This window comes from Verticillium nonalfalfae, assembly GCF_003724135.2.
Source record: "Verticillium nonalfalfae strain VnAa140/NRRL 66861 chromosome Unknown scaffold_17, whole genome shotgun sequence".
NCBI classification, from domain to species: Eukaryota; Fungi; Ascomycota; class Sordariomycetes; order Glomerellales; family Plectosphaerellaceae; genus Verticillium; species Verticillium nonalfalfae.
This window is the reverse complement of record NW_021167242.1, coordinates 39,068-51,752: the sequence shown is the minus strand read 5'-3', so window position 1 is coordinate 51,752 and position 12,685 is coordinate 39,068. Positions and strand designations below refer to the sequence as shown.

General features: G+C 56.2%; 4 protein-coding genes across 4 annotated transcripts; 1 reads left to right on the top strand and 3 right to left on the bottom strand.

Annotated features, from left to right (window-relative positions):
- Positions 1-780: 780 nt before the first annotated feature.
- On the bottom strand, positions 781-1,692 carry D7B24_002693 (uncharacterized protein; the record flags this gene model as incomplete). The annotated part of the gene is made up of 1 exon (XM_028636894.1): positions 781-1,692. The coding sequence occupies one exon, from the start codon at positions 1,690-1,692 to the stop codon at positions 781-783; it is 912 nt and encodes a 303-aa protein (XP_028497473.1).
- Positions 1,693-3,463: 1,771 nt separating this feature from the next.
- Positions 3,464-6,386, bottom strand: D7B24_002692 (uncharacterized protein; the record flags this gene model as incomplete). Its single annotated transcript, XM_028636893.1, has 2 exons — positions 3,464-5,544; positions 5,600-6,386. 2 exons carry the CDS (start codon positions 6,384-6,386, stop codon positions 3,464-3,466), a joined length of 2,868 nt encoding a protein of 955 aa, XP_028497472.1.
- Positions 6,387-8,995: 2,609 nt separating this feature from the next.
- Positions 8,996-9,269, top strand: D7B24_002691 (uncharacterized protein; the record flags this gene model as incomplete). The annotated part of the gene is made up of 2 exons (XM_028636892.1): positions 8,996-9,168; positions 9,266-9,269. 2 exons carry the CDS (start codon positions 8,996-8,998, stop codon positions 9,267-9,269), a joined length of 177 nt encoding a protein of 58 aa, XP_028497471.1.
- A 1,483-nt stretch (positions 9,270-10,752) lies between these two features.
- On the bottom strand, positions 10,753-11,928 carry D7B24_002690 (uncharacterized protein; the record flags this gene model as incomplete). The annotated part of the gene is made up of 1 exon (XM_028636891.1): positions 10,753-11,928. One exon carries the CDS (start codon positions 11,926-11,928, stop codon positions 10,753-10,755), a length of 1,176 nt encoding a protein of 391 aa, XP_028497470.1.
- Positions 11,929-12,685: the final 757 nt, after the last annotated feature.

Below are 12,685 nucleotides of genomic sequence, written 5' to 3'. Positions count from 1 at the left end.
AGGTGACTCGCAGCCTACTCGAAGACACGAGAATCGAGATGTGGACTGAATCGACTTCGGCATCCATCACATATCAATCATATGCTGGTTTCTTGGCTCTGATACAATCCCGATATGTTGGTTACGTTGAAGTCCCCGGTCCTCTGGCGATTGACTATGCAGGTCATGGCTTTCTCCTGGACCAGGGGCTTTCAAGCACTTTACTGAGCTTGGTCTCGTCTTTCAACACGATTCTTTTATCTGGTGGTGCCATGGATGTTGGCGAGCTGGATCAGCTCGAGATGGAGTTTGCTTTGTCCACGCCGCCAGTTTCTGATCACACAACGACAGAAGGCGAGGAGCAGGTCTCACTCCGTCATCATGGCTTCTTGTTTTATCACGCTTGCCTGCTCTACTTCAAGTGCGCATCTGGTCGACGTGGGTCTGAAGCAGATATTGATGCGCTGGTGGCAAAATGCATCCACCTCATCGAGAGGCTTGACGCTACAAACGAAGATCAAAACCCCAGTACTTGGATCTACGCAACGGTAGCCTTCGAAGCCAGGACCATGAATATGCGTGACAGACTAAGGGCGTCCATTGCCCGGCGGGTAGCTTTGGGGTTTGAGACTTGGAACGTGCTTCGGTCGGCTGCGGAAGAGATCTGGAAGTCACGAGATGGGGCGCCCACGAATACAGCGCCTGAACCATGGCCTCACATGCTGGCACGAATGCCTCAGTTTGACTTGCTTTTATTTTAATTTAAAAGACTAAAGTGGAAAAGGGACTATACTATGGCCCTCAGATAATGGTTCCCGGGTGCTTCTCAGCGTCCTCCAGCATCTCCTGCACAGACCGGAACTTGACCCCCTGGAAGTACGCATCACGGTGTGCGGCGACTTTGGCGGGATCCAAAGATCCGGCCTGGCTCACCGAGAAGATCTGGTATTCTGCGATGATAGTTGTGAAATCGTCCTTGCTCGAGACAATGTTCTCGATCAGCTGGTAAAGGCTGCGGTATTCTACCGTCAAGTCGGGATACTTGGACTGCATCAGGGCCGCTACAGTATTCCAGGTCGTCTTCTCTCCAGATATGTTGGTGTGGTGCTCCCACTTCGGAGCCTGCACCAGCATGGTGATTGCCTTGGCGGCGTCTCTTGCACTGGTCACGTCGAGGGGCTCATTACCCGTGCCGGGAATAAGGATTTTGCGGTCCACGAGGTTTATGGGGAATGCGTCGCCAGCATCCTTCAGGTAACGGCTGTGGCTGGGCATGATATAGTCGATGAACCAGCCGACGGCGATGAGAGTCCACTCAAGTTCAGTCTGCTCGCGCAGCGCCTTGCGCACAGGTTCGTGGACACGGTAGTAGAAGCCCGGCTGGTCTGGGAATTTCTCGAGATTTCCGCCGTACTCGGCCGGGATGAAGCGCTTGCAAGCAGGACTCTGTTTGCACGCATCGATGAGACGGAGGTGGACATCGACGAATGTGGCACCATAGTCCAGAATGGCGGAGATGAGGACGGTGCTGTCTTGGATGCCTTTGACGATGGATGCGACCGAGTAGTCCGTGACAAATTGCGTGACGCCGGGACGATTCTCGAAGTGAGGCTTGACGGAGCGTGTCAGGATGGTGACTTGAAAGCCGCCGGCGACCAGTTCTTCGCTGAGATAGCGAGCAAAGTCACCCGAGCCTGCAATAGCGACGCGCATGTTGGTGTTGAAGGGAGGCGAGGGGGGTGTATAGAGACAGGAGATTCAAGGGCAGATGTCGATAACTTGACTGAGAGTCTGAAAAAGTGATATGATGCCACTAGTCCAATGAGTATTCAGTATCACCGGATGGACTCGTGATTTTATACGCAGGATCCAAACTATAGGGCAGCGGTCCTCGCTGCTGGCTGCCGTATTTGGACACGACGATGACTATTGAAGATCACATCATATCATCATCCGCAATATGCACATGTGTTGAAGGCGTAGACTTGTTGCTAGGTAGTTCCGGCAGACGTCAGTTCAGATGTGTCAAGCTTGAGTAGACAACGGCAGCCACGGTGCTTCTGAGACGCGTTGATTGGGTTCACAGCCTTCCCTTCGTGCTGCCACGTCCAGCTGCCACCACCCAAAGCTTCGCCAGGCGCGGACATTTCATGAACTTGCTGACAAAAACCTCCAAACAAGAACGCGCACGAGAACCCATGTAGTCACTGAAGCCGAGCTCACTAATACAGCATGCACGTCAGCCCACCCTGATCGCGCAGCCCCCCACTCAGTCCGTCCCGAAAAGGCAACCCACAACGAGGCACAACCACCCACCCGCCTGAGTCGACATCAAGCAACACAAACCATCGCATCGCTCAGCAAACCTCGCAGAAACTTCCAGAGGAGGAACCTCCCTCCAACGAGAAGTGAGAGGTACTATTGACGAACTTGCGTGCCCCGCCTTTCGCATTCCGCCTTCCTCCCTTATCTCTCTCCCTAGACCTGTCGCGTCGCAATCCAGAGCCGTGGAGATGCGGGGAGATCACGAGAAGAATTCGTCCCCCGCACATGAGGTCACAGCGAGCGTCTGTTCTCAAGGATGCACAATCCATCCCATTCATCTCTCCCTCGATCGCCCCCGTCCCGCTTGCGAGACACGATCCCGTCGTTTGGAACCTTCCCCCTGCCCATCCTGTATTCTGACCAAAAAAAAGGCCGTGCCTCACCGTCAGAGTCGCAGTGGGCGTCCAGGTCGCATGCACGTCATCCCGTCCCGACACGGGCAAGTGAGCACACCCTTTCAAGGCCGTTCGCTAAACAGCCTACTGGGACTGCTGTTGTTTGGATCAATACTCGTCAGAGTGAGCACTGTCCAAGCGTTTGGAATCCAGGAATGAGCATGGTGTCAGGAGCAAGCAGAAGGGCAAGCACAGTAGAAACGAGGTATGGAATTGGATGCAAGGAAATTCATTATTAGACCATTGCTCTTTGCACCATGAGCGCATCGTCAGCAGGGCATCGCTAGTCATAAAGCGCAAGCGGAACCCCAGCTGCCCCAAGCCCTCTGTCGTCTCCTCGGTGCTGTGTTTACATGTGTATATGTATGTCTACGTTATGCTTGCCCGAGTCGCCTCCCCTATTAAAAGCAAACGGCAGAGGCGCTCGATGCTGGACATGACATTCGTCCGTCGCCGTCTCCCGTCTCCGTGTTTGCCGTTGACCTCGCGTGATACAAGCAAACAAAAAATGAACACACACCGTCCACCCCTTTGAAAACCCATCCATCGAAGGTAAGAATGAACTTGTATCGCCCCCAGCGGGCCCGCAAACGAAAGTCGGGTATAAGCGCGGAAGCAAGAAAAAAGAAGTATAAAATGGCCAAACCAGAACGCCTTTTCTCATGGACACCCCTCCTTGTCCTCCTCAAACCAGGGGATATCGAGTAACCTCATCACGTCTGCCATCTGCCATCCGTACATCCAAGCGGGTCATCTTCCCACTCTCACGCCTCCACAAGCACCTTTGGCGCATCCTCCAACGTCGGGCTCTGCCGAAGTGGCTCCAACCCAGTCGCTGGCTCGGGTAGGGGCTCGAGTCTGCGTTCATTGACGACTCGTACGCTGCCCCGATTGCCACGCACGATCTGGCCGTTTTCGACGCGTTCGTGGATCATCTCGTCAAGCATCTTGCTCATCTCATCCACACTCTTTCGTCGATTGCGGCCATCTGGGAATAGGGGTGCCGCAGCGGCGGGAGGACTTGTAGGGGGCGGCCCGATGCTGTCGAAGATTGATGAGGTTCGGTTATCCGAGGTGCCCTCAGCAGTGTCCCGAGACCGGGCCGCACTTCGCAGTGCAGCGAGCATGCGGTCCTTGTCATCTAACCTGGCCCGGAGGTCGGCAATCTCCGTGTCCTTGTCCTTCAACAGCGTCGAGACACTGTGGTCTTCGCCCACCATGATGCCCTTGTTCGGCGCGGAGAATCCAATAGACGTCCGAGACGAGCTGGCCCGCCGCGCTTGCATCAATCGCTTCTCTAGCGTTTGAATGTATCGCGTCTTGTCTGCCAGGTCGGCTTGCAAAGCACGGTTTTGGGCTGTCAGCGAGGCGGTGCCGTCTCCGTACTCGCCCGTACTGTCCTCGTCTTCAGGTGCCGTTTCACCGCCAGAAAACCGCTTAGCGCCGCCACTTGATCGGCGCCCTATGGTGGACGTCGCAGAGGTCATGGAGGATGTCCTTTCGACCAGAGGCCGTCCGCTGCTCGGGGTCGCCATTGATGACCTGGAAGAAAGCATGGAGGACCGGACGCCGAGAGAGCTAAAGGTGCCGCTATTGACGCCGGTCGATTTGGAGCTCAGGATGAGGCGGTTGAGGTGATCGATGCGCTCCTTGAGTGCGGTTCGTGCCAAGTGCATCTCGAGCATCTGCTCTTCGTGACGATGTTCAGCCTCCAGCTCTCGGACCTTCTCCTCTTCCACATCACGCGTCTTCTCCTCTTCGGCGTTTTGCTGCTTCTTCGCTTTTGCCTGGGTATCAAGTTGCAGTCGCAAGTCGGCAATCTCCACGCGATATCGCTCCAACAACACTCTGGCACCTCCATCACCACCACTGCCCAGTGCTTCCTCGGCCTTCTTGGCGTGACTGACGATGTTGTTCTTTGCTCGAGAGGCAAATTTCAGCGTATTGATCGTCTCCGCGGTGTGGCTGTTTGACGTTGCTGCGGTGCCTGCAGAGCCAATCTGAATGGTGCAAAGGATGCTGACAAGAGAATTACCGGACAAAGCTCCTTGCAGAAGCCGGGTCAACTTGCTGTCACGATAAGGGAGATGCTTTCCGTCCTTGTCGGCGGATTTTCCCTCCTTGTCTTTGCTGTCGGAGAGCTTTGAGATGACAGTTCCAAGAGTCAGCAGACTCTTGTTGATGTGGGAGCCCTCGGTTCGTCTCTCCTTCGACTCGGCGGCCTTTTCTGAACCGGCCAAATCAATTAGGCTTAGGGTCGATACCCTCACACCGCCAGGAAGCATGCCAGAGCGTTTGCTCTCGCCCCCCGTGTTGCCCGGGATGCGCTCACGACTCTCTACCACGATCTGGACGACGGCGTGACTGCGAGAGCTTCGGGCGTTGAACTGCGTGCTCGCCGTCCTACGCGCCTGGTCTCCACGAGCGATCACCCGCAGCAGCTGAGTGGGACTTTGGACGATTTCCTCCTTCAAGGGACTGGCATAGACGCCGCGCTTGGCGTCTTCCCTGAGTTTGATCTCCTCTTGCCCAGCATTGACGCCTACTCCGGCGGTCGACATGCTCAACAAATCGTGGATCCGCTCGTTGTAAATCTCGAGGTAACTGACTCTCAGAAGAAACTCGCGCGAGGGCGTCTCCCGGATGTACGAAAAGATATCCGTAATTGCCAACGGTATAACACCAGGAGATGATGCCGTGCCTTGCATGGAGAAAGTTTTACCAGTACCAGTCATACCGTAGGCGAAGACAGTTCCGTGATAGCCCTCCATGACCCGGCGTACCAAGCGCTTGGCAATGTGGTCATATACCCGACCATTGTCGTCGTGTGTCGAGAAAACATTGTCTGATACCCAGTTAGCATCGAGCGCGCGAGAGTGAAAGCTTCGAAACCCGCTTACCGTAGTAGTGGTCTCCTCCGTCTTTGCCGCGATATGCGACAAGCGACTTGCGGCCATCGACCATCCATTCGCCTTCTGACTTGTTGTTGTCGCTTCCATTGGCGTCGGGACGCACACGGACGCTGACAAGCACGTTGCCCTTGCCTTCAAGTTTGGATGATCTTTTGTCGCTTGCATCGGCACCTTTGGACGCTGCTCCGTCGACAGGATCGTCATAGGTGGTTGCTGAGGTGGAATATGAATCTTGCGCCGAGGAACTCCTACTCTGAGGTGGAGACGAGATGCTGATGAGTCCATCCGACATGCGCACGCTGGCACTAGATATTGACTTGCCCTCGCCACTGTTGTTGAGGAGGCTCGGGGTACCGTTGCTGAGATGGGAGTATGAGGGTGCGAGTGAAGCTCGCGATTTTCGGACAGAGTTTCTTGGGGAATCGGCTCCGAGAGGACTCGGTGGCAAGCTGCTCACCCGCCCTTCACTTCGTGGTGGTTGTGGGAACGAGTTGATGCTCACAGTCTTTCGAAGTGTCCGGGCTGGCGTGCCCAGAGCAGATGACGACCTTGGCTGTGGCAGTGCGGATGTCGGGGCGGGGGAGGTCGGTGGTGCGAAGCTCGTAGATGGTGCCCTGAGCCCGCTCTTGGGATTCGGAGTGTTGGGAATGGACCTGCTTGCAGGTGTTGGAATGTTGCCTGTGCTCTTGCGAGTTTTGGCGATAGGTAGGGCGGGGAGGGCCATTGTGGGCGGCCCGTTGGAAGGACGAGATGGCCTTGGTAGCGTTGTTGCCATTGTAGTGGTTGGGCCGTGCCGGGGTCGGATTGGACTTCAGGTATTCCCAGTGCTCAGACCTGACCGCAGGGTGCAATGAGGCTGTTCGTGACAATCGTTACCAGACGAGGTTCGAGTGGAGGGCCATGAAGAGTCGCAGAGGAACAGATCGAAGAGCGCCCCAGCTGCCCGCTCAAGTGGCAGAGGCGGGTGGGCGAGTCTCACGGGCGGGGGGCCTGGTGATATGATGTCTTTCAAATGTCTGATTGTGGATCAGATGGTAGGCGGGGAGGGAGGTGGTGGCAGAGATCCAGACTGCCAGGCCAGCTGCGGTGAGGTAGGACTGACTCGCCTCTTGCGATGCAAGACAGCAAGCAATCGCCTTTGGTGACGTGTTGGAGGCGCCCGAATGCTCTCGTGATTCGAGGCAACGGTCGGCAGGAGCAGTCTTGGCTATGCGTAGAGAGCAGAGGGCGGAAGAGAGAATGGGTGTGTGAGGTCCCGACAAGACGCTTTCTTCTGCTGAGCGGACGTCGGGGGTTAAAGGTGGGCGACGTTGCTGAGTGGGTTTCGGCAAAAGGAAGAGGTACGGCGAGGTGGTTGGAGCTCGGGGATGGGGCGGACGAATGAATGGCTTTGTCGAGACAGGGACTGGCTGCAGACGGGGCAAATCGAGGACGGTGGGCGGTGTCAAGGTGAGATGAGGTCGCAAATGTTCTTTCTGTCAAGAAGAACGGGAGTAGAAGCGTGCCGACGTCAATGGCGAGGCCAGAGGTACACGGGGTTGCGGCTGCTCTTGTCTTGTGCCTCCTGCTTTCGTCTGGACCGAATAGAGGAAGGCGCCAGGCGGTAGCGCAAATCGTAAGGAAGGAGATCCCGTCGTGCGTCGTGGTAACAAGAGTGGTGCCTGCCCAAAAGGCGGGAGTTCGTGCACACTAGACGTTGCGGCTTGGGTGTGCTTTCCTGTCGTTTTCGTCCGATCCTTGGGCTCTGGGCTCGAGCGGGACAGAGCTGGCTGGGCCTGACTTCCGATGTTGAGGAATCGGCAGGCGAGACGGGTCGAGTTGGTTCGATTGAGGTCGATTCGGGATTTGCGCTTTCCCCCCCTTCACGCAAGTAGTGCACTGATCGCCTGAGAGGACAGTCGACGGACGACGGCGAGACCTTGTCGATTAATTTGCGTTCGACTGGTTGTTTGGAATAAAGGAAATGGTTCGTTGAGGACGAAGACGATACTCGATAGTTTGTTGACTGGTTGATGGCTGGTTCGTAGGCACACAGCGAAAGGAACGGATGGTTGTGGCAAACAACGACTCGACGACAAGACGATGCGTTGACGGCAACGGCGACGATGTAGGCAAGGCGAGTGAGGAGGGAGGAGGGAGGAATCACATCTCTCGATCATACACATCTATCGATCAACCAGGTCTCGCCCTACCCTTCCCTTCTCTCCCCCTTGACCTTGGGGCCCCTGGTGTCCTGGTGTCCTTGGAGTCCCTGGTGTCCCTGCCAACTGCTCGGCCACTCACTCGTATGCTTGTCTTGTCCCGACCCATCAACCAAAGACCCTCGACATTCGCATCCTTCCGTCCATCCAACCCCTGACGACTTCTCTGGCCCCCTAGCCTTTCCCCGGCCCAAGACGCGTCCGCTTCACGACTCACGACGAAGGACAACCCCGGCATGGCATCCTGGAAATCTCTGCCCACCCCTCGATGGCCCAAACAGTGTTTAGCTTTCACCACCCCAATTTGATGACCCAAGTCTCCAGGTAATCGCCCCTGGCTATCTTGCTACATGGACAGGGTTCGCGCGCAGGTGTGGCAGCCTAGTAGCATCTTCTTCGGGACAAGTGCCACAGCTGAGGGCACGATCCAACCCCAAAAGTACCGGCTCTTCCCCCCTTTACCGTCCTGCCGTCCAGACCATCGTCTGCGTTTAATGAGATGCACAAGTCTCTCCACGCACAAAGCGCGCTACAAACCCAAAAGGTAACAGAGAGCTCCAAACACGGTTCAAGATCGCCATGCAGGCTTGCATAACCCGGCGAGGTAGTGCACCAGCGCGCGCCGCGGGAGTAAACTCCGAGGCTCTAATGCTGGCTGGCACAGAGAGAGCCCTGGCTCTCGCCCGCTGACACACAGTCTCTTCCCCTGCTCTTCTGCTGCTTGAATCAGACACGTGTGGCACGCATTGCCTGCCCAACACCTGAGTCGAAGAAGAACATGTTTTCAAGGCTGCCACACAAGCTGTCAAACGTTGAAGAACGAGGAGCTGATCTGCCTTGGTCCCTCCTTCGCTTTAACAGAGTGGCGCCACAAGAATGGCATGCAAGACGCACACGAGATCAGTCCAATGCAGGCGCATGCAAGGTGCGATGCAACCCTGGTGTCGGCAGGTGTCATCCCAGAACTACCCGACATTGCTAGTGGGTGTTGATCACTGGAGTATGCACAGTTCCTCTTCCTTCGTCTACTGTCATCCTGTCAAGTCGGATCCTCGTCTCCTTCGGCCACACAGACAGTCGCCAGATTCACGAGTAACGGGCCTTCAAAGGATGACCAGCCGGCCCATTTGAAAGCCCGCGCCCACGCCCACGCGTGCGTCCGAAATCCAAACTATTGGACAACATGGCCTCGATCATTGACGAAGTGTGCGATGTGCCCAGTACGCTCGCCGAATCGAAGTGGGTTCCTGGCTATCGGCATCCGGGTGCTGAGAACCGCAATCTCCCTCCGCCCATCACATCACCGCCACCTCCAGCCAACGGCGTGCCCCGTGCGCCTATCGACCAGGGCTTGATGTGATAAGTTTCTTGGCCTAGGGCGCAACTCGACTGTGACAGTTGCATGAGACGACTAACGAGGATGCCGACTGCTGTACCCATGAGCTCTCGCAAGATAATGACAAGCACATGGCCTGCAGAACTACAAACCCGAATGTGACACTGGCGCGTCTCATGCGGCCGCGTTTCTGTATTGACAGGCCGCCGGCTTCGTCAGTCACCCTGTTCCTAAACCGCTTTCCTCACGAGAACAGTGGATCGAAAGGGGGTCGCCACGACTTCAGCTACAGACCTGGTCGCTGTTGGCCTTCCGCCGCCGGGTGGACCACTTCGTGGTCGGTGGCACGATCCACGGCCCTAGATCGAACGTGGACAGATCGCAAGTGCCGAGGTCGGCTCGAGGATCTGGATTGCAGTGAGGGGTCACTTCTTCTTACAGTTGAGGGCTGTGCACCGATTGACGAGCAAGAGCAACAACATCTCCATTAATTGAATCAGATGAACAGACAAGAAAAAAAGTCCCACGGGCTTGGCTATGGACTGTTCTCAGGCCGAAAGCGGATTCACAAAAGCACTGGCTTGAGATTTATTCCTTTGTTCGCCATCTCACTACTAAATAGGTCGGCACCCAGCCCCGGCCTGGCCCCTAACCAACGATGCCGTTCGCGGATGAAGCTACCACACCACGCGTCTATTGCTCGGGGCGCGCGGCGGAAGACGGCGAAGGCGAAGACACGGTTGTCCACGCCAACCTCAGTGTGGTCTCCCGAGACATTTGAAGCTACTGACTGCGATGCTTTGCCCTTTGCCCTAACAGGGGCCCGGCAAGAGGCTATACGTGGCTCAATGTCAATTCGTTCTTCAATTCAACAGCTCCAGCAAGCATGCGTACAGGTTGTCTTTAGCAATCCGGCGAAGAATCACCGAGGTGGATGCTTGAGATTGAGGGGTTCTCTTCTCGCAACTATTAGGGAATCGACAATAACTGTGGACTTGCACGACACAGGCCTCGCCCAGCAGCTCTGGGCTCCCATGACAGGTCAAATGCGACGTCATCTACTGTAAAAGTTAGATCAGTCAGACCTCTTGGAAATATTAAACATCTGTATATACAGATACATACCCCGGAATTTCGGTCGCACGACTTCGGGCGTGCCAAGTCGTATGAGCTTGCGATTGTGCGGACTGGTGTCCACGCAACCTCGGAATTGTGCAGCTCCGGGCAGGTCTTGACTGCAGGTGCTGTATGCCGTGTCTGAAGCCATATTATGACATTCTCCCACCCGAAAGCTACGTGGCACACGCGGCTTGAAGTGATTATGTGCGTCACCACGAGTGTCGTCAAAAGAGCCACCGAGTCGGGGCAACACGGCAGACAGGAGTCACAGCTTGAAGCTTTCACTTAGACTTTGGTACGACTCATCCACCCGGCAAGGTGGTATCGACTATTCAGCCCTGTCAAATCGCAGCGGACCGGATGCACGGGCAAGGGGCAAACTAGACGAAAAAAATCGGAATTTATTCAATGCAAGTCAAGCTTGCAACTTCTGGGGTATAATCTATGGACATCAGATATGTTCTTCAAAGCAGGCGTCACCTTGTCTAGTCATCACGCAATTTGCGCACTCCGCGTCCGACACTTCCGGTCTCGAAGACCTCGAGACGTCCCGTGCCCATGGCCTCGGCAAGAACCCAACCGAATTCGAGGCCGTAGAACTCGCGCCACTTCTTCGTCTGCCACGGCAGCACGCCAGTGAACTCACCACGGGCGCGCCTCATCTTGCGGGCATCGTCGCTCGCGATACCGCCGTCCCAACGCTCTCGCAACAGGTATTCTGGCATTTCGCCATACTTGGACCGACTAAGAAGTGACATGAGATGCTCTACCGCCGCGGAGACCAGCTTGAGATAGCTACCGTGACCTGGCGCGGCAATGCGATACTCGGGCTCTGGGCCGACGCCTCCCCGGCCGAGTCGCGATGCTCCGCTGCTGCCGCCTGCATTCTGTAGCGCCCCGACGCCGCCGACTGCCTCGATGCTGCCGCTGGCAGCGCGTGACGCGGCGGCGATGCTCGCGAGAGACGTCTTGTCTTCTGGTCGACCATAGAAACCTCCAAGAGAAGCGTTTTCATCTCTTGTTGTCGTGCCTCCTGTGAGGAAGCCGGCTCTGACCAACGCATCTCCTTGCTTCTCATCGCACGTGCCTAAACTCATGATGCCTGCGCGAGGGTATTCTCTGAGGAATCTGAGATACAGCCCCTTCGTGTCCTCATCCAGCTTGGAGCAGCGGCTGACCAGCCCCTCGTACTCATCTTGCCGAATCAGAACCTCGCCCCTCCCACGAACCCTCAACCGTCTCAAGACGCCGCGGCCCTCGAGCGTAGCGACCTCACGTTCCACGGACGTCGGACTGCCACCGAGAACAGCATGAACGTGACCGGCACTGACGAAGCCAGGCAGGCCAGCGTGGAAGTTGACCGTCTTGGCCATGCGCTTGCTGCCCATGCCGGGGACAGGGTCGAACATGGTGCTTCGGGCGCGAGCCATCGCCTGCGGCACGTCTCGAAGTGTAAGGTCTGTGGCGAGGGCTAGGACGAGCCCCTGGTCATCGAGGTGGTCTTGAAAATAATCCTCTTCACAATCGGCTGGTGGAGGCTTCTTGGCCTGCGGGCTTCGGGCTGACGTTTTCTTGGAGGAAGGCAGAGAGGATGACGAGGAAGATGGCGAGGGTTTGGTGATTCGCCCGCCTGCAAGGCGGGTCTGGCGGTTGGCAGTCATACAGAGATGGTGCGAATGAACTCCGTGGTGGGTACTTCAAGTTGTTGAGTGAAAGATGCCTGGCCAGCTGCCCAGTCTCACTCAGCAAGGTAGTCTGAACCTTGGGCGAAGAGGTTTTTCGCTGATAGAGCCTCTTCGGCAATGTTTGCACGGCAGCTTGATACGCGATTCAGGCAGCGAGTACAGAGGATAGGGCCAAAAGGCGACTCGTGTTCTTGACGAAACCCGATATTGATTTGATGGAAACAGTGGCAAGTGCAAAATCAGTCATCCGGCGAGGCAGTCGCAGTGAGGCAAGGTACCTACAAGATGTACAAGGAGACGCCTCGAGAAAGGGCGACCAATGGGTGAAACAGTGGATCAACGGCCTGGGGTGCTACTGCCATTTCCATATCAAGGTGGTCGCCACACCCCCACCTTTCCGGCGGTCTGGGGCCGCTGCTCCCTGGCTCCTTCCCTTTCCCGCCTACAGCTCAAGCTCACCTCGAACGAACCCCGTGTGCGTGTGTGCGGGTAACCTGACAACATCTGATCGCCCTCCCGCCTTACCTTACTCCATTTGAGGACACCATATCAACTGCACCTCCATCATCATCTCCCTTTTCTATCGCCTCTCATCAAAGGTTCGCTTGGCAGTCCTGCCACCCTACCCACCAAGTATCACATACTTCCGATTATGAATACCTGAAAGCACGTCGGCCTCGCTTCATTGCGATGCTGACGACCTGCTAGTACATTAGCGCTCATTGCCTTATAA